Here is a 27,484-nt window from a genome sequence, read left to right as displayed (position 1 = left end):
CTCTCCAACTGCAATCTGGCAACTTTTGGCTGATTTTTCCTCCATGATGAGCCCTGGCTACCACTCTTTTCTTTAAACTTGATTTCTCAGAATTTCCATCAGATAGACTTGAGGTGTAGTTTGCTCATCCTTAAAAGGGTAGTCTTTTTTTTTTTTTTAAATTTTTTTTTTTTTTCAACGTTTTTTATTTTATTTTTGGGACAGAGAGAGACAGAGCATGAACGGGGGAGGGGCAGAGAGAGAGGGAGACACAGAATCGGAAACAGGCTCCAGGCTCCGAGCCATCAGCCCAGAGCCTGACGCGGGGCTCGAACTCACAGACCGCGAGATCGTGACCTGGCTGAAGTCGGAGGCTTAACCGACTGCGCCACCCAGGCGCCCCAAAAGGGTAGTCTTTAATTGCCCTCTGAATAGATGCTTTCTCATCCTTGGATTTCTAGATCTAATAGCTTGCCTGAGAAGGAAAAAGGATTAAAGCACAATTTTCTATTATTCATGCCCTATCCTACATCATCTTGCCACTTATTTTGTTAAGTCCTGTTTCTGTCTTCCACTGGGCCGTCTGTAACCTCCACTTGGCAGAGAGAGTATGCTGAACTCTGTAGAATGCAGACTTTGTCTGTCCTGGACACTGTAATGAGCCTGCCTGCAGCCCTTTGCCCAGGCCCAGTGGAAATCAAAGCCTGCCTCAGACTAACTTGAGCTCCCAAGGAGAGTCCTGCTTTCTTACCTGCTGCCTTGACTCTTCCATAAGCCTCTACCCATCTTCACCCCAAAACTCCTTCCCATGAGATGTTCGGGAGGGTAGAAGCCTTTACTGAGATTCAAGGGTCTTGAGAAGGGGGTACATATTGCACCAGCCAGCAGCAGACATTAAAAAACATCATATACTTGATATTCCTGTGTTTGCAAAGTCCTTGGACGCTGTGGTCTTAGGGCTCTTCCTGGCCCTGCACAGAGGCCTGGTCTCTCCCATCACTCTGCTCTTCCCTGCTTTTCACTGTGCTTAGGTCTCCCCTCTCAGGAACAAAAATTACAAGAAATACGTTCTTCTCATTGCCTTAAGTCACAAGCCCTGCCCCTTGTTGTTTGAGTCTCTGCCAACAACTCTGCCCTCAGAGCCTGATTTTATGCCCAAATGACTTATCAATGTCCTTTGCCAGAGGAGAAGGAATCCTTGGTCTGGGAGATGGGAGGGCATGTTTAAGGCACCTTGCTACATTTGAGTCTTGACAGAACTTCTTGTTTGGAATTGAGCACACAGTAAGTTCTCAATTCATATTTATTGAATTAAGCTGAAACTGAGAAAAAATGATCTTTGATTATTCTACTGGTTATCTTAAGGCTTTGTGTCATGAGCAGGGACCATCTCTAGGCTGAAGCAGGAGGTTGGCACTGATCCCAGACTCTGTGCTTCTCCAAAGGTAGGTTCCTAACCACTGCCTGCATCTGAGTGGGTAGGAATGTCCTGCTGGGAGAAGAAAGGGCCTCACAGCTTCTCTTTATTTTCACTTGTATCTAAATCACTTGACTCTGTTTGAATGTACACAGAATGCCTTAGGTGTCTTAGGCATTCTGATTAGAGTAGAAACCTAAGCGATAAGACCAGAACCAGAGTACTAGTTGTAGGAGCAGATAGCATTCCCTTGGGGACAAAGTGCTGACAGGTTGGGATAAACTAACAGGTCAGGTGACCACCACTTCCCCGAATGATCATATACTTTGTTGCTGTCTTTACAGAAAGAAGGGGGAAATCCCAGTGTCCTTATGGTGAATTATGTTTATGTACCTACCTCTCTAATTCCCAAATACCAATGAAATGATCAGAGAAATAGTCACTCCTTCATCTGTCTTCCATCCAACTTATGTGTTTTGAATGCCTACTATGTGTCAGACATAGTCCTAGTTAAGTCCTAACTAGAAAGAGAACCAGGGGGAGGATGTGGTGGAGAAGAGCTGGATGGATGGGGGATCACTCAGGGTGACTGATCACAGAAGACCTTTCTGATGAAGGGACACCCATGCTGACTGAGAAGTGAAACCAGCCATGAGAGGTTCTGAGGAAGTGGTCCAGGCAGAAGGGACAGGCAAGAGTCTGGAGTTCAGTAAAATATAATTAAAAAGAAAACAAACAAATCCGCAGTATGTAGAGGCACAGACGTTGGCTATCAGCGGGTGATAAAACTGAGAAATTTTTGGAAGGTACGAAGCAGATGGACTGAACTGGTGTCACCTGATTGGGAACCACTTACGATTCCAGGGTCATCTGAAAAGAAATTAGCTACATCCCCAACAGAAGCCTGGGAAACCCCCAAGCTCTGAGCAGCAGGACTGGAAGCAGAGGCAGCTGGTGGGCACTGGCCAGGGGACATATGGAAGACACTCAGAAATATGGAACAAAGGGTCCCTATGGAGGAGAGGGTCTCCTCAGCACATCGGGAGTATTTCCTGGCCAGGTCTTAATACGGGTAACAAAACCAGAGAGTAGTGCCTCTGTAATCGAGGGGCGAAGAGCTAATAATAGAGGGAAAAAGCATCTCAGCAAAGCAGGGAGACTTCTAAAGACACTCCTGCTTTCCCCCTACTTTTCACTGGCTTCTGCAATCTAACCGGATTGTTCCCTAAGACCCCTCAGCAGAAGGGAGAAGAGTGGACCTATTGGGAACACCATGGAGAGGAAACTGCAGAATTTCAGAAACGCCGTCAGGATCTGAGACAGAGCGGAGCACCTGGCTTGTGTGGATGTCACGCTAAGGGAAATTGGAGCTTTACCACCCGTGTCGCTCTGAGAGGGACCCGGTCTTTCAGTCTGCTCTTGGCCCACATGGCCAGGGCTCACAGGGGTCCATGCTGACTGACCTATGGCTCCTCACTAACACTCTCAGGTGAAGCCCTATAGTCATGTGAACTGCTCAGAGGAGAGCCTGCAGGGGGCAGGGGAGGGGGGGGGGAGAGAGGTGGGGACTCCGCAAACCACACGGGAAGTTCTCAAACTGCTGGGCCACAGAATCGTCTAGAACACTTGCTAAAAATAAACCCAGAACCACCCTGGGGCATCTGTCTTCTTAATGAGCATTCCAGGTGCTTCTGCTATACCCTGTGCTTTGAGAACCACGGACCCCACAGCTGCCGAGGAAGTCCTCACCAGCTGCTATCTGGTCTGTCTGGATCAGGGCTACACTTTAGAATCACTCGGACACATTAAAAACAAACAACAAACCAATGCCCCACTGCCGGAAATTAATTGGGTTAGGGAGGGGATTGGGCATTGTGGTTTTTGTTTGTTTGTTTTGTTTTGTTTTGAAATAATATGGCTGCCCCATCTCAGAGGCTCAGAATTTCTACAAAAGGATTTCCTGGAAAGAGAGGATAGAACAGAAAAAAGAGTAGTGATTAAAAAAAAAAAAATAAAAATAAATAAATAAATAAATAAATAAAAGGAGAGAAAATACCTTGAGTTAAAAAAAGACTAGAAGAGATTAGAATTAGAATTTCTGGCAGTGGATCAGATTAGAAGGGATGACCTAGGGCACGTCAGAACTATTAGAAAGAAGATACTCATCTACAAACTACTTTTCTTTTAACGCTGACAGAGAAATAAATATCAGTCACAAAATGTTTGTTTACAATGTACCAGGTTAAGACACCTATCAAGAAGAATGGGATTTGGAAGAGGCAAAGGGAAATTTATTTTTTTTAATTAAAAAAAATTAATGTTTATTTTTGAGAGAGAGATAAAGTGTGAGTGGGGGTGGGGGGGGGTGGCGGGCAGAGAGAGAGGAGACACAGAATCCAAAGCAGGTTCTTGGCTCTGAGCTGTCAGAACAGAGCCCAAAGCAGGGCTCGAACCCACGAACCCTGAGATCATGACCTGACCCGAAGCCAGACCCTTAACCGACTGAACCACCCAGGCGCCCCTTCTATTTTTTACTTTACATAATTTATTGTTATTTGTATGAATTGATGCCATTTTTAATTAAAGATTTAAAAGTAAATATGACTGGAATAGAAACTAGAGTAACAAAAGCTAACACAAAATTTGACTCATAAAGCAAAAATCAGGGAAGAGGAAAAGAAACAAAAAGAACAAGATCCAGAAAACATAAAATATCAGGTAAAAGATAAAATACATATGATCCAAGTAAATGTAATCATTTGATATCCCAATGTCCAAAGCAAAACACAGAGACAAGTGAGCACAGAACCCAAAACAGTCAAGTCACAAGAGGAAAATGAGTACCAAATGACCATGAGACAGGATTCTCAAAGAAATGAAAAAGCAATGAGATTTTTATTTTAGCTTAACGCACTTGCAAAGGTGACAAAGATTGATGATGCCTGGGATGGTGAGGATGTGGAAAGTGGACACTTTTAAGCTCTGGGCATGGGAAAGGTTTGTTAGAATTTTGCTCACGAGGAATTCGGCTGTGTGAACTCAAACCAAAATATATCTGCCGGTCCTAGCAGTTTCACTCCTGGAAATTTATCCTAAAGTAATAATTGGACTTGTGTGGGAGGATGTTCCTTGCATCGTTGTTTACAGCAGCAAAAAAAAAAAAAAAAAAAAAAAAAAAAAGATAATAACTTTAATATTTATGACCTAGGGGTTGGTTAAATACATTACACTCTACTCATACAAGGGTGCACTCACTATGTAGTTATTAAAGAGTATAAGGTGGAGTTATATGCATTTACAGAGAAAGATCACCATGATATATTCATTTAAAAATTATGGGACAAGGTACATGTAATGAATCCATTTATGCAAAAGAATAGGATACTATATATATATATAAATCTAAATCAAAGGTTTTAGACCCTAAATCAAAGGTTTCCAAACTTCCTGAGTCCATGGTACTTTTAGTGTGTCAGTAACTTTTTCACGGTGCCCCTGGGCCAAAAAAAAAAAAAAAAAAGTACGTAACAGCTTTGTTTATTAAACAGTCAGGTCCAAAGGACTTAATATATATTTATGTCCTAAAACCTTAGTAGCTGTAAAGTACCTATACATTGAAAGAAAAAATAATGTTTTCTTAAATAACCACAATTCTTAAATAGCCACAATGTGTGCCTGATGGACACTGCACGTTATCTCAAACTCTGGAATCCGACTGGACCCCACCGTACTCATTTTCTGTTCCATTTTGGTTTTTGCAAAATACTTGCTTTTTATCGTAGCAACTGCCCTGACAACCCAGATTTGCAAAGATACGACAGCGCTGAAAGGAATGTAATGTGAAATGTTGGACATGGCGAAGTACCTTAAGTTGGTGCTTTATGCAGTATCTGACACAAGTCAAACGCCACAGCGCTTCCCTCAAAAATCCAGAATATCCCGGGCTAACCCTGTGAATTCCCTGCCATGGTGCAGTTTGGGAACCACGGCATCAGACTATAAACAAAGACTCTTTCTGGACAATGAGATTGGATAGGAGGGAGAGAGAATTTTCTTCGTTATGCACATCTGAATAGTTGGGGCTTTTTATAATAAGCAAAATATGAAAGTAATAAGAGACTTTTGTTACTTTTTTTAAGTTTTTTTTTTCATTTCAAGAAAAGAAGGCAGAAAAAGGGCAAGAGTGAAAGCGAATGAGGGAGATGCAAAGAAATGAAAAATGAAATAAAAAGTCTGCTAGCTGAGGGGCGGAGGCTGCACAGGCACCCCCACACTGAACGTGTGCGTGTTTCCCTCTGTGATTGTGACGCTGGTCCAAGTCCCTCCGGGCTTCGGCTCCTCAGCTGTTAAAGTACAGGCACCAGCCTCCCTCATGGGCAGAGGGTTACTTCCGGTTACTCCTGAAGAGCAGAGCGATGAAAACCACAGCTCTCGAGCTGGGTTCTAACCCTAACTCTGCTACCGGCTCGCTGTGTGACCTCGAGCAAGTTCATGAACTCCTCTGTGCCTCAGTTTCCTCATCTGTTCAATGATGAGAATAATAATGTTTACCGGTCGTGGGGACTCCACGTGGGACACTTACTCGGTGGCCAGGGCCAAGTATGCGCTACCTATTATTATTAGTGTTGTTTCTGCACATATATAAACAAATTGGCCCACAGAATTTTTTTCCCTCCAGCAATGAGAACTAGGAAATGTGAAGGACTGTCCCTGTTATCATGGCATCCAAAGGGTCAGAGAAAGGTCAGAGGAAGCCACTAAAGGGTCAGAGGAAGGTCAGAGGAAGCCACTAAAGGGTCAGAGAAAGGTCAGAGGAAGCCACTAAAGGGTCAGAGAAAGGTCAGAGGAAGCCACTAAAGGGTCAGAGAAAGGTCAGAGGAAGCCACTAAGGATCCACGTATAAACCAAAGGTATAGGGGGGTAGAACCACGTCTGAGCCGAACGTAGTCAGGAGGTAACTTGAGGGGTTTCTGTTCTAGTGATAAAAAGCGTCAAATTAAGGTAGGAAATAATGTAATTTCACCATCTCATGAATTTTTCCCCACATCTTTTTCTTTCTCGAACATTGAAACATTTTTTTTTTTTTTTTTTTACCTCATCTCTATGTCCCATAAAGTGATATCGTCGCTGATCCAGGGATTGGACGGCTCGGCCGGCGTGATCAATGGATCGTATTCCACATACTGTTCTGTGTAAGCAATTAAGCTGCAGGAGGGAAGCAAAGCAAAGTACGCCACTGTTTTCCATAAAAACTTGCATTTTTACACAAACGTAACTGTCTTTATAGGATTCCAAGTTAAAGGGAAAATGACAAATCGAGCTGTTTCTATTTATGCTTGTTCTCTTCTCATGAGGAACGTATTGTTTTTTGCATTCCTGCTGTCGTACGTACACATCTTATATCTTTTCCCCACGTTACTCTTTACCTGGACCCTGGTGCACCCCTCGCTGGTGGCGCAAGCCTGACTGATACACAGGTCCAAACCTGCGTGTGTATCACCCTCTCACGGAGACTAGGGATCTCGGGGCATCTGGGTCACACCAAGGACACTCAAATCCGTCCAGGCTGCCAGTCAAGGGTTCCCAACTGGGAGACTTCCGTACGACAAAGACTAAAATCCTGACGGACCATAAGGAGGTAATGCATTATAAGCATTATATCCACAAAGCAGCTTAGTTTTTCCGGTTATACTGTAAACGGCCACATTATCTTTTCGAATGAAATTTACATTGCATCAAAAGGCATGTGGTTAAAACAATAAAATAGTACAAAATGATTTCACACACACAACAACACACACTCTCTGCTCACAGAGACATCTGCTTTCTACCCTTCTGTTTCCTTTAGCATTTACCTGTGTATTTCTAAATTGTGTTTTTATAGTTGTTCTTGATTGTCAATTTTTTTATTTAAAATTTTTTTTAAGTTTATTTATTTTTTTAGAGAGATACAGAGACAGCATGAGCAAGGGAGGGGCAGAGAGAGAGAGAGAGAGGGAGAAGAGAGAGAATCCTAAGTAGGCTCTGCACCGTCAGCACAGAGCCCAACGCGGGGCTTGAACTCTCGAAACTGTGAGATCATGACCTGAGCTGAAACCGAGAATCGGGTGCTTCACCGACTGAGCCACCCAGCTGCCCCTTGATTATTAATTTTAGATGAGGATTTAACTCTCTTCGCCAGTCCCCGACTCCCCCCACACTTCCTCCCACGATCCTCCTAAGAGACGTATAATAATTTTTGTGAAATCAATCGTCAGTGTCCACATTATTAAACTAGATATAAATTGTTTCCTGCTAAGTAGCATACCACCCTTTCCAAATGTTCTAACAAATCTGTAAAACACCTAGCAACAATTTTTCCACATATATTTTGTTTAAGTTTATTTATTTGAAAGAGAGAGAGAGAATGAGTGGGGGAGGAGCAGAGAGAGAGGGGGGACAGAAGATCTGAAGCAGGTTCTATGCTGACAGCAGAGATCCCGACGTGGGGCTCAGACTCACAAACCATGAGATCGTGACCTGAGCCGAAGTCAGACACTTAACCGACTGAGCCACCCAGGTGCCCCCAATTTTCCCACATCTTAAACACCTTAGCCAATTCTTGTTCAGTTCTGTCTCCCTATCTCCCGGAGGTCCTCTCTCCAAAGTCTGGAGTCCTCTTTCTCCAGTCTGGACTGTTTGCTCTACACACTTGAGGTAAAATCACCCTCCTGGGACGTCCCTGACTTCTGTCTACGCTTTGCTTCCTGGACTTTATGTCCGTCTACTGGTTTTACTCTCTGGTTGTGCTGAGATACTCCTTTAGTGGTTTCCTAAGAAAGGATGCATAGAAGCTAACTATTTCAAGTCCTGGCAGGTCTAAAAATATTTTTATTTTATCTTTATACTTGGCAGATAGTGCTGGACCTAGAACCCCAGGTTAAAAATCATTTTCCTTCAGAATTCTGAAGGCGTTGCTCTACTGTATTTTTGGCATCCAGTGTTACCGCTGAGAAGTGTGGATCCAGTTTGATTCTTGTTCTTTTGCTTAGTTTCTTTCCTCTCTGGAAACAGCATCTTCTCTTTATTGCTACAGTGCCCTGAAATTTCACCCTGGCTTTTGCTGGTGTTTTTTATTTATTGTGCTTGGTACAACGTGCAATGGATAAAAAAATATTTCCCAGAAGTATTATTTCTTTGTTAATTTCATACCTTCATTTCTTCTGTTTCCTCTTTCTATAATTCTCTCTAGTTGGATATTGGACCTTCTGGATTGATAATCTAATTTTCCTAAATTTGCCCTGCCGTTTTTCATCTTTTTGTCTTTTTAGTTTGATGGTTCTTCCCATCTTGTTATTTATTTACTTTTTAAAAATTTGGGCTATCACTTTCTTTTTTCTTTTTATATTTATTATTTTTGAGAGACAGCGAGAGACAGAGCACTAGTCAGGGAGGGATAGAGAGAGAGGGAAACACAGAATCCAAAGCAGGCTCCAGGCTCTGAGCTGTCAGCACAGAGCCCGACGTGGGGCTCAAACTCACAAACCACGAGATCATGACCTGAGCTGAAGTTGGACGCTTAACTGACTGAGCCACCCAGGCGCCCCTGGGCTATCACTTTCTTAAGCTTCCAGAGCTCACTTTTATTTATCACAGGATCTAATTTTTGATTTATGCATAAAATATTCTGATATCTGACATTAATATTTCTGAGGATATTAATTATGTATTTTTATTTTCTGTTTCTTGAATAGTTTTTGGTTCCTCCAAGTCCGTTTTGCTCTTTGTTTGCCTCATACTCCCTCACATTGGGGTTTCCCTTGAGTGTCTGGAAAATCTCTGGGCATCCACTTGTGTTTAAGAGCGAGATACTAAAACCTGCTTGGAGGCTCAGTGTGTGCGTGGATAGGGCTTCGTTGACAGATCACGGGCAACTCACCAGTCTTTTCACTAGAGCTCCCAATGAGGGATTTGGGGCCTTTTCTTTGGGGACATTGATTTTTCTCTAGAGCAACGGTGAGTAAACATTTTCTGTAAGACAAAGCAAATATTTTAGGTTTTACAGGCCAGATGGGTCCATTACAACTCCTCAGCTCTTCTGTTGCAGTAAAAAGCAGTCATCGATAATTCAGGAATGAATGCATGTGACCGTATTCCAATAAAACTTTACTTGTGAAAACAGTAGCGTGGAGAAGATGTGGCCCACAGGTTGTAGTTTTCTAATCTTTTGCCTGTGGGTGTATACCTCTGGCTCCTGGAGGGTGAAGAACCAGGCAGAGGACGGTTGGAGGGTTCCACTGTTCAGTATGTAGATCTTCCATTAAATCACTAGTTTTCAGTGGGCCCTTTACGATGTGATGTGCCTGAATTCTGAGCTGATGTGATTCAATTTCTTTAGAGAATAAGCCGCCCATCTCCTGTGGTGGTAGCAAGTGGGAGAGACGGTCTCCTAGTGGGGCAGGGATCTAGGGATCCAAAGATCCAGAGACAGACTCTACCCATTTCTCTGGGTTAGCCCCATGCTTCATTTTTTCCTTCCATGGTCTCCAATGACTTTAAGAGCCAAGACCAGACTTTTGTAGGGCAATTGGGTTCACTTTGTTATGATACTCATACTCTTAACACGTAGATTATAATGTTCTTCACTCTGTCCCCAGCCACCTTCTTTTTTTTTTTTTTTAGTAAATTTTGGAATATTTCAGGAATACAGAAAGGTCTTCTAACTAGCTAATTACAAGTGAGCCATTTAAGGGATCTTTCTTTGTCAAGTTCACCATGGTACTCAATGGCTTTGTGGAGCACTCAGGACCATTGGATAAAAAGTGGAAAAGCATTTCAAAAGAATCTTCCAAATCTTCTGCAAATGTAGGCTATGTGATTGCAACCAGCATTTGCAGTGGAGGCACGTTGTCCTTGTAGGAGTACAAGGTAGGCCTTGTGCCCAGGCAAGCCTTCATCCTAAGGCCCTAGGGCGGCACTGTGGCAGGAAAGGTCACACTACAAGTCGGTGCTGTGACAGCTCCACAGGGAGTTGTCCCTTGGTCCCGTGGGCTAATTCCTTTCTTTCTGAAAGAGATGGGTTGCACATTAAGGTACATATTAGTTTCCCGGGGCTGCTGTAACAAATGCCCACAAACTTGGTGGCTTGAAATGACAGAAGTCTTTCTTACTTCTGGAGTTCAGAAGACTGCAGTCAAGGTATCAGCAAGTCTATGCTCCCTCTGGAGGCTCAAGAGGAGTAATCCTTCCTTGCCTCTTTCAGTGGTTCCAGGCACTCCTTGGCTTGTGGATGCCTAACTCCAATCTCTGCCTCTGTCCTCACATGACTTTTCCTCTGTGTCTGGGTCTTCTCCCCTTCTCTTCCTTACTTGTCCTTGGGTTTAGGGCCCACCGGGATAATCCAGGATGATTTCATCTCCAGATCCTTAATTTACATTTGCAAAGGCTCGTCCCACATAAGTCATGTTCACAGCTTCCGTGGATGAGGACTTGCACATACCCTTTTGGGGGCCACTATTCAACCCACTGCAGGGAACATGAAGGAATCTAGGCGTGAGGACGGAAAGGGCACACTTGGCCACCTGACTCCTTCGCACCAGCAGCTGGTAACCTCGGTCCTGTTTGAGGGACGACAGTCCATGTGAGATGTGTCTGAGTCATGATGAGGCATCGGGGGCTTTCCTGATTATGACATATTTGGGCATCCACAGCATTCTCAGAATTTGAGATGGTGGGTGTAGTCTATGGGCCTCTCTTCAGCGGTGACCAACTTTGCCCTCCCAGCATGTCTGCCCCCTGGCCTTTTCAATGACCTCAGCCTCTGGTGGCCCTGATCTCAAATCAAAGACAACTACCTGAGCAGCCCAAGACAAAGGTGGTGGTTGTGGGGGGGTCTTCTAACTAGCTAATTACAAGTTTTGGGGGATTTTATTTTTAAACCAGAAATGGATTTCCCTCAAGTAACACATAGGGATGGAAAAACGAAATTTCCTCCCCTCCCTTCCTTACTCTTGCTCAGATTTCTGTAAGACAGGGTGGAGGTTTTACCAGCCACCTCTCTAGCTTGTTTTATTAGACTGTCCACATGGCCACACCTATGACCTGCGAAGGCAGGTCGAAGGGGACATGTCACACCTAGGTTCCCAGATGAAGCCCAGCAGAAGTGCCTGGGGCCAGGAGAAGCAAGGGAGGCTCAGGAGAGGCTGGGGTGAGAATTCTGAGGACCTAGGCACTTGGGGAGCCTGCCTGTTGGTGGCCTGTTATTGCAGGAAGGCAAGAAGGACAGCTGTCTGCTGACCAGCCTGAGGCAGTGGGACCCCACAAGGCCAGAGAGCAGCCAGGAGGAAGCGAGTGGTAATGAAACACAGGCTCACAGTCAAGTCTCTTTTAGAGAAATCTGGGGATATCTTCAGAGTGTGGAGGAGAGGTGGTGAGATTTAATGGTGATGTTGGTTCAAGAGAAGTGGTTGAGAACCTAAGGAGGGATGTGTAACCACTCAAGTTAAGAGCACGAGACATGACTATGTAACAGGCATTAAGTGTGAATGAAGTTGGGGCACCAGGGTGGCTCAGTCGGTTAAGGGTCCAACTTCAGTTCAGGTCTGGATCTCACGGTTCATGAGTTCGGGCCCTGCATTGGGGTCTCTGCTGTCAGCATGGAGCCTGATTCAGATCCCCTGTCCCCCTCTCTCTCTGTCCCTCCCCTGCTCTCTCTCTCTCTCTCTCTCAAAACCAAACATTTTATTAAAAAAGTGTGAATGAAGTTGTTCCAAGGGCCTAGCCCCACACTGTGCCTTCTCAGAGCACAGGGTTTGAACAGGACCCTGGATATAAGTGGAAGAACACGAGAAGAGAGGGGTAAGAACTTCCTACAGAAATGCCCGGACAATCTGCACTGAGGCCAGAGAGCTCAGATCCGCATGATCACTAATTAGTCCCCCAGCCCCAGTGATGGGCAGCATTGGCCAGCAGGGGAATTTGTTGTATTAGAAGAGGAACGCCTGTTTTGTTAAATTATAGCTGCATAAATAAAATCGGTTGGAAGCTTTGTAAAGAGAACCGTAAAAATTGGTCATGTGCATTTTAAATGTTATATTATATTGGTAGAAGTGGGATGTACTGACTGAATCATCAGAATTAGAATTAGACAGGGCTCTATGAGGACCTTCTGATCAGTGAGAGACTCAGAAATTTTTAAAGGCATTTTAGAAAGGAAGATCTTGAGATTCTAAGAGAAAGGGAGATTGGATGGTATATGAATTTCTAACAGTTGCTGTAACAAACTGCTACATACTTAGTGGCTTAAAAAAAGCACAAATGTAGGGTTTCTGGGTGGCTCAGTCTATTGAGTGTCTGACTCCTGATTTGGGTTCGGGTCATGATCTGAAGTTTTGTGAGATTGAGCCCCACGTCAGGCCCTGCACTGACAGCGCGGAGTCTGCTTGGGATTCTCTCTCTATCCCTCTCTCTCTCTGCTTCTCCCCCACTCATTCTTTCTCTCTCAAAATAAATAAACTAAAAAGATAAAAATAAAGCGCAAATGTATTCTCTTATACTTCTAAGGATCGGAAGTCTGAAATGGACATTGCTGGACTAAAATTAAGGTGTCAGCAGGAACACGTTCCTTCTGGAGGCTTGAGGAGAGAACCCATTTCCTTGCCTTTTCCCCCTGGTAGGGGCGTCCCACACTCCTTGACTCCTGGTCCCCTTCCCTCTTCAAATCCAGCAATGCCTGGCCAAGGCTGGCTCACATTGTATCACTCTGACACTGACCCTTCTGCTTCCGTTGTCTACAACAAGGACTGTTACACTGGCCCCCCTGGATAATCCAGGGTAATCCCCTTATGTTAGGTCAACTGATTAGTCACCTTAATTCCATCTGCAAACGTAATCCCCCTTTGCCATATAACCTAACATAGTTACAGGTTTTGGGGATTAGGACGTGGCCATCTTTGAGGAACCATTATTCTGTCTTCCACAGGTGTAATTTGAGAGGAACTTGTGCAGAAGGTTGAAAATGAAGTCATCTAACAGAGGGTGTGGTGGTAGGTAAACGGTGTGTCTGAGGCTTGCGTGGACTTTTTAGGAATGGCACCAATGTGTTTTATTGCACTGTCACTGATACAACCTATGCAAATAAACTCCGCGTTCATGAATCTATGCTTGCTCGCTTGTCCCGTTTGCCATCATGGCTGCATGGGAGACAGGAGATAGCAAAGTGCCTTCTCTTGGAGGTTCCTGTGAGCGGCTTTGGCTCTTAGTAGTGTGTTGCCTTAACTCTTCTCCTAGCTCTTGTGGGGGTTGATCCTTCCCAGGGAGAATGGCAAAGAGGGTTAACTCCATCATTGGGGTGGCAGAGGATGGAGAGGAGGTGGGAGAACAGCCCACACCAGGAAGAGACGGAAGAGGGCCTCTTCCCTATGCTTCTCAACACCACGAGACTGGCCAGAAATAGCCCAAGGAGTGCGTGCGAGCAAGCACTGCTCGTCTGGTCCCTGCTGCCTCTCATCCGGGTCGGACGTGCCTTATGCTTAGGAGCTAATTCTCCCAAAGTGAGATACGGCAGAAAGAAACAAAGGGTTGGCTACACAGGATAAAAACTGAGCTTCACGCAGAGAGAATAAAAGGCCTCAGGATCTGCACGTAGGTCATGCAACGTCATTTCTCAGGTGTAAAAAGAGGTACAAATGGAGGCAGAAGTGGCTTCCAGGAATGCAGTGAGTGGACTTGGTTGTGTTGACCCTTGTGCTGTGCCTCTTGGGGTGTGAGTAAAGGAGCTGGGAATCCTGGGCGGTGAGAAGCCCTCCAGAATGGGCAAACTAGCACAGAAGACATCTCTGGGGTCTTGCTCAGTTCTCCTCGCCTCCTGGAAATTGCACCCCAACGTGCGCCCAGTGCTGCGTTAGGGGGTTCCATGTACTAACAAACCCTGCTCCTGGCTACGGTTGATCTGTCCAGGAATGGACACCTTGCTGACCGACGCTGGGTTAATCCTTCTCCAGCTTCTGCAGTAGAAACCACAGTTACAAAGTTCAGGGGCTGGAGGCAGTGCTGTTTCTGAACACCTGTCTGTGATGAAAGAGGAGGAGGCCAATGCGGAAAGTGGAACAGGACAAGAGACGAAGAAGGGGTCTCGGGAGTGTTCAAGGCCCTGGTTGCCGCTACTCTAGAGCCTAGTGGCATTGCCGGCCTTCCCAGAGCTCAACTCTGCAGCTCCTCCTTGTATTCCGTGGGTCAGCACCTGCTCCTTTTAGCTGAACTGGGTTCAAGCTGGGGTTCTATTGCCTGACAACAGAGCAATACAACCGAAAATAGGATGAAGGCGATGGGAATGTGAAGGGGAGTTCACGGAGGCAGCCCTTTGTAGCGTTAGCCAGAGAGGCTTCCTCTCCCCCGAACGTGCACTTCCTTGCAGCGCACAGATAAGATACCGGAGTATCGTGGAGACACATGAAGACCATGAAACGGGTGAGAAGGCAACGAGGGAGGTAGCAGTGGTTGATACGAAGTACTATTTGGGTCTGAAGTCATTATCAGTGACTACAGGAAGATATGAGATAGGACAGGAAAAGCACAGAGAGAGAACAGAGAGGCATGGAAAGAGCTTTGCAGACAGCTGGCACGTAATAGCACATAGGCAACGATGTCCACAGATTGCTGGGTGTGGGTGGCACCAAAGCAGAATTGGTGGCGTCGAACAGACTACATTGTGTCCCCCGCCCCCCGATTTCACATGTTAAAGCTTTAACCCTGCAATGTGACTGTTTAGAACACACGGTCTTTAAGGAGATAATTAAGGTTAAGGTCATGGGGTGGGGCCCTGATTTGGTAGAACTTTCTTCCTAAAGAGAGGAAGAGACACCAGAGTTCTCTCTCCTCTGTGTGTGTGTGCACAGAGGAAAGGCCGTGTGAGGACACAGCAAGGAGGGGGCTGTCTGCAAGCCAGGAAGAGAGGCTCCACCAGGAACCAGCCTTGCTGGCACCTTGACCATGGACTTCAAACCTCTATAAACCCATATACTCAGTCTGTGGTATTTTGTTATGGCTACTTGAGCTGACTCATACGGGAGGAAATGGAAAAAATAAAATAAATACAGGAAATCCAGAGGAAGTCCATTAGAACAATTACTTCTCATTGAGCCGTTTTAATATCCTTGTCCCCTTATCTCTGCCTCCAGTATATGGTGTTGTTATTTTCAAATGCCAAATTCTCACATCGTTAGAAGGTGCTGACACACCAGCCATTAGCAAACGTGCTATCCACCATCATCAGGTGCTTTGAACTGGTTCTTGGGCGAAATATGGGGCTGGCTGATTTATCCCCATATGCCTTTCCATTTTCTTGCAGAAAGCGGCAGAAATTCACCAACTAGCCACTAAGGGTAGAGCCCATGGTTAGTCGTTCAGTCAACATTATTCAGCGCCTACTAGTGCTGTGAATAGTGAACAGCTTCCTGGATCACAGGATGATGCTCACACTGATCTAATAGCAAAGTTACGGCTTCTAACTACTTTAACCAATCATGGTTATTACATATACATACATACGTGTGTGTGTGTGTGTGTGTGTGCACACGTGCATAGGGGGCTTATATATATGACATATACATGTTGACTCTTAAACAACATGGGGGTTAGGGGCATTAAACACCCGTGCAAGTCAAAAATCCATGCAATTCTGGACTCCTCCAAAACTGAACTACTAATAGCCTACTGTTGACCAAAGCCTCACTGATAACATAAACAATGCATATTTTGTATATTATATGTATTATGTACTGTATTCTTAAAGTAAGCTAGAGAAAAGAAAATGTTATTTAAAAATATATATCTATTTTAAGAGAGAGAGAGAGAGAGAGAGAGAGAAAGGGGAGGAGCAGAGAGAGAGAGAGGAAGAGAGAGAATCTCAAGTAGGCTCTGCACCATCAGTGCAGAGCCTGATGTGGGGCTCGATCCCACGAACTGTGAGATCATGACCTGAGCTGAAATCAAGGGTTGGACACTCAACTGACTGAGCCACCCAGGTGCCCCAGAAAAGAAAACATTACTAAGAAAATCATAAGGAAGAGAAAATACATTGACAGTACTGTACTACACTTATTGAAAAAAATTCTTGTATAAGGAGGTCAAACTCCTGTTGTTCAAGGGGTCAACTGTATATATATATATATATATATATATATATATATATATATATATATATGTGGTGTGTGTGTGTGTGTGTGTGTGTGTGTGTATACAGCTGTTACTAATATAGATTGCTAATGAGGTTCTCCTTTTGATAAACCTAGAGAGGAGAGAAATAACAAAAGCAAATTTAGAAAACTTTTAGTCCAACCACTTAAAAAAAAATCTGAGAGAAAAGTTTTAGAATTCATCCTTTCTCCCTTAACAAAAAAATAAAGACATAATTTTGCCCTATATTGTATAGAATATAACAAAAAAGATAAGACAGGTGAGTTGGAGGAAGAAGAGATGCCATCTGTAATGGGTTGAGGGGTGCCTGGAAGGGATCCCTAGAATGATGCACAGATATGGAGTGTGGTTCACAGAGCAGGTAGGAGAGAAGATGGACCCACCAAGTCCAGGGAGATAGGCAGTGAGGGATGGCCAGCAGCTCTGGGACAACAAGGCACAGAGTGGAAAACATTATGGGACAGTGACCATCATTCCTATTTTCCAGATGATCATTTCCCTGGTGATCATGTTGCCTCTGATCTTTTTTTTCCCTGTCACCTAAGGTGGGCTGGGAGAAAGGAAAAGCAAGGATTTGCAGGGTGTCTGGAATCACACAAAAGCAAAGTTGTAATGACCTCTTTGGTCCCTTTTTTCCTTCCCTGAAACAGTCATTAGACATTAAGTTCATGGACTTCTATCACCCTAGCAGGTTTTTAAAACCCTTCAGGGTATCCGGCCCCTTGCTGTCTTATCTCATTTCATTAATTACATTTCATGATCATGGAGGGTCGGGAGGCAGAGAAGGAACCAGCATCCAATTTCAGACAGCAGCCACGATCCCGAGATGGGCAAGCAAGATGATGGTAGAAAATCAATCCAGCAGTCAGCTGTGCTGCACAAATGGCTCCCAGGGATAGGGCAAGGACAGCGAAGCACACAAGCAGATACAAGACGAGACAAGTCGATCTCTCCGTGTGGGGCAGGGTGGTGTGGTTCCTGCAGTGCCTGGCCAAGCTCAGTGCCACTGTGAGTGAGGGGACATCTCTGGGGGAAACCCTAAGAAACACAGACAACTTGGAATTAAAATGTATGGAGTTTTGCATTCCCAAATCGGTTTGTCAAGTGCCGGCCGTAAGGCTTGGGTGAATAAAATAGGGGCTCCCTTGAGGATTCTGACAAAGGACAGTAAGACCTCATTTACTTGGCACCTTCAACCATTGAGGGATCATAGGTGAGATATGTGACCAAAAGGGGCTCTGAGCAGAGTCTATAATGACACAAACCCTGTTCTTCAAGGCTCATCGCCTGAATTTGGGAGAGCCCATCTCTCAGAAAAGACTCTTTACTCCTGCTTTAGAATCAAGGCTAAGGAGCTTGGTCATTTGGTTTCCTGGTATGGTAGATCAATTTAAAAAGAGTCTTATTTCTCCAGCCCTTGAATTTGGGCTGGGCTTGTGACATGTGGTAGCCAGGAAAATACAGCAGAAGTGACAGAGTGCCAGTTCCAAGCCTCAAGAGGCTTCGCTTGCTTCCGCTCTCTCTCGCAGAACCCTGCTATTCCCATGTGAACAAGGTCAAAGTAGCTGGAGGATGAGAGAACCCATGAAGGAGAGCCCGGTTGTCCCAGCTGAGGTCATCCTAAACCAGCTGAAGCCGAACATCTGAGAGCCCAGCCAAGGTCACAGAGCTGCCTACCCAGTCCACGGCCGCACACAGACACAAGCACGAGCCCAACAGGGCCAGCTGGTGCATGAACACGTGAGAGGTAGTAAATGCCTGTTGTCTGAAGCCACTAGGTTTTGAGGTTGGTTTGTTCCTCAGCGATATCTGACTAAAACACCTGGTCTGCTACAGATTGTTGACCGGCCACAAGAAAACAAACCAACAGCGAAAAAGCAGAAACAGAGACTCAAAGGATGTAATGGACCGGGGCTGTTTAGAAAAAGGGGAGCACTTTGTGGCACGTCATAAGACCTTGATCACTGGTGGTTTTAAACCACAGTATAGAAGTCATCCAGGAAAGTTCACTGAAATACAGTGTCCTTTCTTTTAATGTTTTATTTATTTTTGAGAGAGAGAGAGGAGAGAGACAGAGTGCAAGCAGGGGAGGGGCAGAGAGAGAGACACACACAGAATCCGAATCAGGCTCCAGGGTCTGAGGCGTCAGCACAGAGCCCGACGTGGGTCTTGAACCCACGAACTGTGAGATCATGATCCGAGCCGAAGTCGGATGCTTAACCTATTGAGCCACCCAGGGGCCCCTTATTATTATTATTATTTTTAAGTTTATTTATTTATACATATAGAGAGAGACAGCGCATGCTTGTACATGAGGTGGGGGTATTGGGCAGAGAGAGAGGGAGAGAGAGAGTCCCAGGCAGGCTCCATGCTCATTGAGGAGCCCGACTTGGGGCTAGATCTCACGGTCCTGAGATCACGACCTGAGCCCAAATCAAGAGTCTGATGCTTAACCGACTGAGCCATCCAGGCGCCCCTCTTGATTTTTTTAGAACTGGGCCTTCACCATCCCCAGCCCTTAGGCCTCTCCCCACCATCAGCTCTCAGGGACCTGGGTGAAAAATGGTGTGGGCCTGTTCTCAGGGGGACGGGTCCTCTGCCTGACGGCTTCTGACTAATTACACCCATCATCTGCCGCAGGGCCCGGGGAACCAGACCCCCGAGGGACCGGGACGTGTGCACCCACCTGACACAGCTCAGCTTTCACCTTCGGTAAGCAGAACAGTCGTGCCCAAGGCCAGCTGCCAGCACCACCTCCCTGTCCCCACCCCCGCAGAGCCTCTGACAGGCCAAGGCTCCAGGCTGCTTTATCTCCTGCTAACACCCGTCTCCTCTCCCTCCTCCACTCTATCGGGGAGTTTCCTTGCGGTTCTAATGAAAAACCCTTGTGTCACATTGAGAAGTTGCCAGTTATTGCTGCTGGGAATCAAATCCAGTCTCTGCTGGGCGGAGACTCCTGAAGCTTCAAGCTGGGAGTGGGGAGGGGCTGGTGGGAATCATCTCTCTGGGGCCAGGGGAGCAGCCTCTCTGGCATAATGAGATGCTGCTAGGTGGGGTGCTTCCTGACGGGCTGCAAACAAACAGAGTTCCTGCCAGGTTCCCCGGGCCACCTGGACTGTCTCCCGCCCTGGTCTCAGGCCCCAGCACACCTGCCAGGAGTCAGTGGGCTTCCCTCAGGCTGACCGGTTCTGGCTCTTTCCCCATATCCCCAGAGATCAGACACAGCTGGGTGCCCCTTGTCCTGGGAGCTCTCAGATCATTCTGAGTGCTGGGTAACGGCTTCCCCAAATCCTTGGAGACCTGATCAGCCCACTTGCAGATTATTCAAAATACAGGCTCCATGGATTTACCTGGAGCCACTGAATTTGGTTGATTCCCCAGATCTAAGGTTTGGGAAACCCCATCCTTAACTCTTCCCCACCTGGAATGTCCTGCTTAAGACCACTGACCTGAGCAACTTGACCCAAGGAGAGATGCTTCCCTTCCCTCACCCTCACATGCTCTCCCTGGACCACAAACTCTCACGTGCCCTTCGAAGGCCAGGCATTACTAGCACTGATCCTCCCGGCACACAAGGACAGCCATTCCTGTCCCTCATTCACAGAGAGAGAAGCTCGGAGTCCCTGACACGCTATGGCACCAATGGAGTCAAGGTCATCACGGGCATTCTCTGGGACAAAGGCAACCACAGTGAGACCTGAAAAGCAATTTTAGAGCCTGGTACATGGGAAGCCCCATGTCACAACAATGAGGGGTGGGGGGTAGGGGGAGGGGGGAGGTGGTTCTGTGGCCCCGCAGAGTTAGCTGCAGATATGGCTCCACAGCAATCGGTGTCTAAGTGTAAACTGAGTTCCAGCCACCAGCCACCTTCCGAAGCACTTGCATTAGGGGAAACGGGAATCTCAGTGATGCTTACGGGGGCGATTTTGCCTCCCCTGGTCCTGCCCTGGGAACATCTGGTGATGTCCGAAGACATTTTTGTTGTCACCATGGTGAGGTGGGTTTTGGTATCTGGTAGGTAGAAGTCAGGGATGCTGCTAAATACTCTAAAATGCACAGGACTGTCCCAAATGTCAATAGCCACAGTACCAAGAAGTCCCGGAATAGATAGGAGGGGCCATCGGAGATGTGGGCCCAAATCCAGGGTGTTCATTCAGATTTTGGTTTTGGGAGCGGGATTTTCTTAGCCTTGATTTGTTGCTATTTATCTGGAAAGAAGGTGCAGGCCCACCCCAGGGGCCAGCAGAGAAAGGCCAGCAGGTTGGACGCACGGCCAGACCCCTGTGTGAGCTGGGCTTAAAGGACCTACTTTACTCTGATATCCAATAAATGCTAAGACCCACAGCTTAAGCCGTTGATCCCTCAGACGCTGGCCATCGCTTAAACGGCAGCATATGGATGAACAAACGTGCGGTTTGGGACTGTCTGATCAGATTTATTCCAGGACAGATTCCCCAGGTGGTCTCTCCTCGGCACTGAGATTTCAAAAAACAGCCCATTTAGTTGACAAAATGGAGTCTCCCGTGAGTTAACAGAGTGGGAGTGGAACCAGCTACCGGTGCAGATTGTAGCACAAATGCTCCTGAGGAAGCCAGGCTGGAGGTGCCAAATATTTTCTTTACAGTTGATTTGATGCAGTTCTGTGGTTGATGGTGTGTAGAGGCAGAACGCCTCCTGATGGCCGGGCCCCCTCCTGTTTGCGCGGCCAGCACCTCAAAGGGCATACGTAATTTCTTTCCCCCTATAAAGGGAATCTGGGCGTGTTATGGCCGAAAAGGGAGCAATTCCATTTGAATTAATCAAGGGTCTGAAGGCAAAAGTGCGTTGCGTGGCTTTTAAGGACATTGTTCCTAGATTGACAAGGTCCCGTGGCCACCCCCTGAAAAGCTTTCGCAACAGAACATTTCTTGACATCACTCAAGGGAGGTCTGCTATCTTAGCTGTGCTTGCACGAGGCCTGTGGTTTTCTCACTCATCGGTTTAAGAAATGACTACGGTCTGCCTTTTGGCACGCCCCCATAACATTTCCCCTTTGTTGAATTAGAAGGAAGCAGTAATATGATGGAGGGGGAAACATACCTTTCAGCCACTTTGGACATTTTTAAACAATGTCTGTCAATCTGTGCACTCAAAAATGTTATCTGGGGAAAGACAGAACAGAGGTGTTAGGGCCAAGCTCGGTTTTTTCCCCTTCACCCCATGAACCCCAGCCTTGTATTTCCATCAAGATGCAAGCACCTCCTCTGGCCAGCCTTGGCCAACCCTTCGGCTTTGTATTCCAACGACCATGTGCCCTTCTGGGAATTCCCACCACACTCAGGAATCACAGTCTATAATTTACCTATGTCGGTATTCTCCTGTGCTGTGTTGTAGCCTGCGTCTCGACTTCCAAAGGCGATTGCAAACTTAAAGGCGGCGGTGTATACGTCCCGCAAAACTTTGCAACACTTACAGGAGCCGTCAATATCCACTGGGACTAATTTCTGGTGATTTCCCTCTGCACACCCTTCACACCCGTGTCACACCCACATGCTTGGTGCACTTTAGACTAGAGTCATCAATACATCTGTTTCCTCCCCTGGACCCCCCAACATAAACTTGTCAAGGGCCGGCACCTAACAGTTCATGCCTTTGGATTGCCCCCAGAAGTCAGTAAAGCATAATGTAAAGAGCAGACCCTAAAGTTCCTTCCTTACCAGCGAACCCTAGAAAGGAGTCGTGTAATTAGCCATTGTCTGCCGACCTGGGTTGACCAGTTAGCTTCCCATCATGAAGGGAGACAACATGCAACCAAATAATGCTAACACAGCCCCGGGAACCGAGCTTTCTTGCTTTGTAAGCTTGCCTTTTGTGTCACAGCAATAAAGTCGGTGGCTCCTAGCTGGCTTACTCTGCAAGTGCATGACAACTGTAAGGACTCTGTGACACCAGTCCCTCCCCCACTGCGGCCCCCACAGCATTCTGTGGGAACCCCGACCAGAGCAGTCACCCCCAAAGCATTGGGGTAATTCCTTCATGCCCTTCTCTAATAACTACGGGGGGGACTCTGCCCTTCTCTAATAACTACTGGGGGAACCCGGTGAAGAATTTTTCCTCTCAGGCTTCCACGGTTGTTCACACTCAGCACTCAGGGGTTCAAGTCATTCACAGCTGGGTTCCACTGTGGTTTCCAGGGACTCAAAGCTCACTCAGCCTTCAGAGGTGAGCATTCAAAGGGCTTTCAAACTGGCCATGTCTCCTCCAGGGAGTGTGGGAGTCCATTCATTCACCTGTTTCCGGATGTCCTCTTTTGTAGTTTTCCTGATTGGCTGACTGGGTATGTGCACGGGGCTTTGCGACTGGGACTCTTCAGTCACACCATACACTGACTAGAGAAGAAGGAAGAATATAGAATCACGCACCCACAGAGTTGCAGGGGGCCTTAAAGGCAGGCAGTGCAAGCCCTCATTTGATGTTTCCAATATCCTCTGTGACATCCTGACAATAAGTGGTCAGCCTCTGCTTAAATGTCTACAGTGAGGGGAACCCTTCCTCTTGAAGCAGCTTTGTCCTATCTTTGGGTTACCACTATTAGGCAATCTTTCCTCTCGCTAAGCTGAAACGGTCTCCTTGAATATCAGTGTTTCTCCAAATACGGTCCATAGACCGTCTGCAAAGAATCATCTGGGAGTTCTTGGTGAAGACGAACACTGAGTCCCACCCCAGACCTACTGAATCAGAGTCTTTGTGGGTGGGGCTCCCGAATCTGCACTTTTATCAAATGTCCCAAGTGATTCTGAGGCATAAGAAAGTTCAAGAACCACTATTGAAAGTTATGCACATGACATGCTCATCCAGTATAAATTTGAGGTAGCAAAGTTTCAGATTTTCTTCCTTTTCAGCCAAAGAGCTTTCTGGCCTCAGTTTCTCCATGTTGCTATGGCTGCTGATTAAGCCATTCCTTGTGCTAGAGACAGATGAAAAACAACTTTTGCTTTGGGAATGAAACAAAACCCAGAAGGGTATGCAACGTATAGCTGAAATCTATAAAATCAAGAAGGGCTCAGATAGAGTGGAGGTGAGCTCCACGAAATTCTGGAATAGTAGAATTAGGGGGCCTTTAAAGATGAAATGAGGATGTCTTAAGAGTAACACTATAAAATATCATAATATAATACAAGATAGCATAATCATCTCAGTAAAGAATAAAATATGTAAGTAGATTCAAGAAGTTGGTATATATGTCATGGGGTGTGTGTGTGTGTGTGTGTGTGCGTGCGTGTGTATATGAAAATGGAAGGATTGGAAATAGGAAAGAAATAGGAATGTCTGGGGGCACACCTCTAACTTTTTGAAGTTAATATTTTGGAGGACAGACAGGTTCTCCTCCAATATGGTCCTGGGTGCCGTTGTGAGATGGGGATATAGCCGTCGTGGGGCAGACGGAGTATGTCACCCCTGGGTAGGCGACGGCTACTGCCCCTTCCAGGATCGTGAAACACAAACGATCGTTGGCCCATTCACAGTTGAGCAAGATGGTGTTTCGAGTTTGAGTGATCTAGCCATATAAAAGCCTTTCAAAGTACTAAGCTCACCTTCACCGGCGGGATTTTGATACTTTTTGTTCCTTTAGTTTCTTTTCCTCCCCAGAGCCAACTGCTACTTACCCTGCAGACCTCAGCGCACCTGAGCCTGCTTTGGAAGCCCTCCGGAAGCCCCCAGCCCTGGGGGCCCCCCTCCCGGCCCTCCTGTACCGTCCTGTATTTCCCTAATGCAGCCTTCCTGGTACTGTTGCCTGTTGGCGTGTGCGGGCTGTGGGCTTCGTGAGGACTTGTCACTGTATTACAGCAGCAAGAAGGGTGCCAGGTACGTATCAGCCACCCCACAAATATTTGCAGAATGAATGAATGAAATGGTTTCACAGGACAGAGTGGGGTAGAATTAACACATAGCAAATTACTGCTTGAACAGTACCAGAAACGGAAGGGCTATTTGCATCAAGAATTTTTAATTCAGCTAAACTAGCGAACCTTCTTAACCTTTTGCGGGTTCTTCAGACGCCGGCATTTTCTGATATCCATTTCTGTTGTGTTCACACAGCCTGGCTGAGAAAAAAAAAAAAAAAGAAAGAAAAGAAAATCGTATAAATTACTCAGTGAAAATCACACATTCCAATGTGACCCAAGTGACACCGTGAGACCCAATCTTTGCCTTTCCCATTACAGATAATACATGATTGTCTCCATTTTGCCACTTACAGTTTCTCTTACAAAGACGTCTCATCTTTAATACGTGTTCCTCCACAAGTTCTCACGTGAAATAATACAAGCCTGCCTCACGCTGTCTAGGGATGATATGGAAAGGACAGAGTGTACCGTTTATAAGAGTAAACAGGTTATTCAGAAGGGCCAGATAGTTTCAGCCACAGCCTTTGTCGCTACACATAGCTAACCATCTAAAAACAATCCCAATACCACGATGGGGAATTAGTATTATCATTATTATTATTATTTTGGTTTTGCTTTTAACCAGCTCTCTTAGGAAGGGCTGCCATGGTATCCTCACTCTGGCTCCTTTTCATGAGGGAAATGCAAGCTTTGTTTTAATAACAGGAAGTCAGAACTGCATCGAACCTCATTATTCACGGATCTTGTCTTTGTGGATGCACCTACGAGCTATCATTTACGTTGAACCCCCAAATCGGTATTGGTGGTGCATCCGTCATTCTTTGTGGACCTGTGCACAGTGGCAAAAACTGTGAGACGTGTGCACGTTCCCGGCGAGGCTGAATTAGCCGATGCTCTGCCTTCTTGCTTCATCTCCTACTGTAAACAAATGTCCTTTTCAAGGCCTCTTTGCTACCACCTTTTCCATGTGTCTGTGCTTTCCGTTGGTGATTTTGCTGTTTCAAGTGGCCCCCGAACGTGGGGCTGAAGTGCTGTCTAGTGTTCCTACGTGCGACAGGGCCGTGAGGTGCCTGGCAGAGACAACAGGCATGTGAGGTAAGCTTCCTTCCGGCGTGAGCTATAGCGCTGTTGGCCACGAGTTCGATATTAATGAATCAACGGTATATATGGAATAAGCTGTCTTTAAACAGAAGCAGAATTGAGCCGTGGTTATGTATTGGTCACCTGAAGAAAATGCTGTGACCAGAGGATCACAGGAACCTAACCCTGTATTTCTCCCAGGAAAATGCCTCAGCATTCGCTAACTCAGCGGACCTGGCAACTTTATAGAACGTGATTACCGTGAATACTGAGAATGGGCCGCATTTGGAGATTATTCTGTTTTAGGTCGAATGACACTAGAAATGGAAACTGCTTATTTTGTAAGCAGTAAACCTCCGGGGTCCAGAGGTCCCCAGGGGCACTTCCCACAGCGCCCCTTTTCCAAGTTCATATTGTCATGGATGAATACTTTTTAAAAGCTGGAACTGAGATACATTCCAGACAACCTACTGAGATTATGCTGACTGAACGGCAAAACCAATTTCACAAAGTTTAGCAATTTCCTTTAGTTTTAAGAATGAGACACCTGGTGGCTAAAGATAGTCTTTTCTTTCAAGCGAAGGAAGAGGGAAAAGTAACAAAACCAAACAAAAAAAACCCAACCAAAAATGTAGACAACCAAGCAGAGCTTTCTCACCACTGGCCTGTGCACATCCCAAAAGGCCCGTTCTTGACTATCCAAAATTTTCCTTTCTGTCTTGTCCTTTTTCCGATCTATCCTGAAAGAGCAAAGAAAAGAAATCAGAGGCTTCTGTTTCTAGGAGCTTGGTGAACACAGAGCTCTTGGCACCTGTGTGACCCCTGCTCTCTGCACAGCTGTCAACCAGGGGCGGACGGTTCCCTCAAGGAAACCTCAAGAAGCCCACACATGGGAAGAGGACTTGTTTTCGCCTAGACTGCAAATCATCAGAGAGGTGGAATGAGCATGGCGGACCCAAGGAGAGAACCAGAATCCGGCTCTCCATTTGAGTGATTAAGACTTAGATTATTCGGAACTGAATTTTCTGTGGGCTTGCCCCCACCCCTGTCACCGTGGATCCTGCATATTCAAATTATAGGAAAGGATATGGGCTTGTGGTGTTCCATCCTCAAATTTGAAAGTTTGCTTTAGATTCAGAGTCAATAGAGGTGTCTTCAAAATGCTGCAGTTACGTGTTTTAAAAGTCACTGAGACCATCTGGCTTTCTAAAAGCAGAGTCATAGCCTCAGCATGTGACAAGATCCAGAAGGCAAATATCACTGGCCTCAGCTCGGGGAGGCACACATTGCAAGAGGGAAATCACAGGTGACAAAGATGGGTTCTTTATGTTCTGATCAGAACACAGATAAGAGGTTTTTCTTTTTTCTTTTTTTTTTTTTCTTAAGCCTGTATTACTTCATAGTGCCTCTCTAAGTAAAAAATAACAGATTAATTGTCGTGTAACTTCTGGTTCTTGGCTCTCTTGGGAACACTTTAGTTGACTGATCTGAAATAAACCATAATCATCCTGCGATTTTTGTGATAATTACTGGGTACTTCAATGGCCCACAATTATAAAGTAGTCGGGAGTTAATCAGAAAAGCTAATCGAGAAATACCATATATGTACAGTGACGATTTCCCCTCCTTTTTTAACACATGATGCCGTGTGATCCTGAAAGTGCAAATTAGTGCTCCTCTTTGGTTCCCAGTGGCTTCTGAGTCCACAGGCTCAATTCTGTCTCCTTCCTACCCTCCCACTTGCTCTTTCCTCGGGGGCCACCATGGCTGCCGAGTCACAGCTCAGCATCCGGTGCCTGGTGCCCACCTCCTCCTAGGCTGCCGGCAGCACCGGGGTGTTCTGCAGGCGTGTGAGTTCATGGGCAGAGGGGAAAGCCAGAGAGTGCAGAGGGAGGGCAAGAGCAATGGCACCGTGCCGGCCACTGGACTCAAAGACGTCGGGTCATTT

General features: G+C 46.0%; 1 protein-coding gene across 13 annotated transcripts in view; it reads right to left on the bottom strand.

Annotated features, from left to right (window-relative positions):
• Positions 1 to 27,484, bottom strand: part of RGS6 (regulator of G protein signaling 6) — a 603,395-nt gene that overhangs the window by 66,326 nt on the left and 509,585 nt on the right. For 11 of the 13 annotated variants that reach the window (XM_060620202.3, XM_060620199.3, XM_060620200.3 and 8 more), the window contains 5 exons: positions 26,195 to 26,276; positions 24,580 to 24,654; positions 22,840 to 22,938; positions 21,650 to 21,711; positions 6,491 to 6,601 (listed from right to left, as the gene is read on the bottom strand). In XM_060620202.3, coding sequence (XP_060476185.1) covers positions 6,491 to 6,601; positions 21,650 to 21,711; positions 22,840 to 22,938; positions 24,580 to 24,654; positions 26,195 to 26,276 — 429 coding nt within the window. The remainder of the gene's footprint in view (positions 1 to 6,490; positions 6,602 to 21,649; positions 21,712 to 22,839; positions 22,939 to 24,579; positions 24,655 to 26,194; positions 26,277 to 27,484) is intronic. The other 2 variants (XM_060620207.3, XM_060620210.3) reach the window with 2 other exon arrangements.

Source organism: Panthera onca, chromosome B3 (genome assembly GCF_046562875.1).
Source record: "Panthera onca isolate mPanOnc1 chromosome B3, mPanOnc1 haplotype 2, whole genome shotgun sequence".
Classification (NCBI taxonomy): domain Eukaryota; kingdom Metazoa; phylum Chordata; class Mammalia; order Carnivora; family Felidae; genus Panthera; species Panthera onca.
Note: the sequence above shows the minus strand (reverse complement) of the source record. Positions and strands in the feature narration are given on the sequence as shown.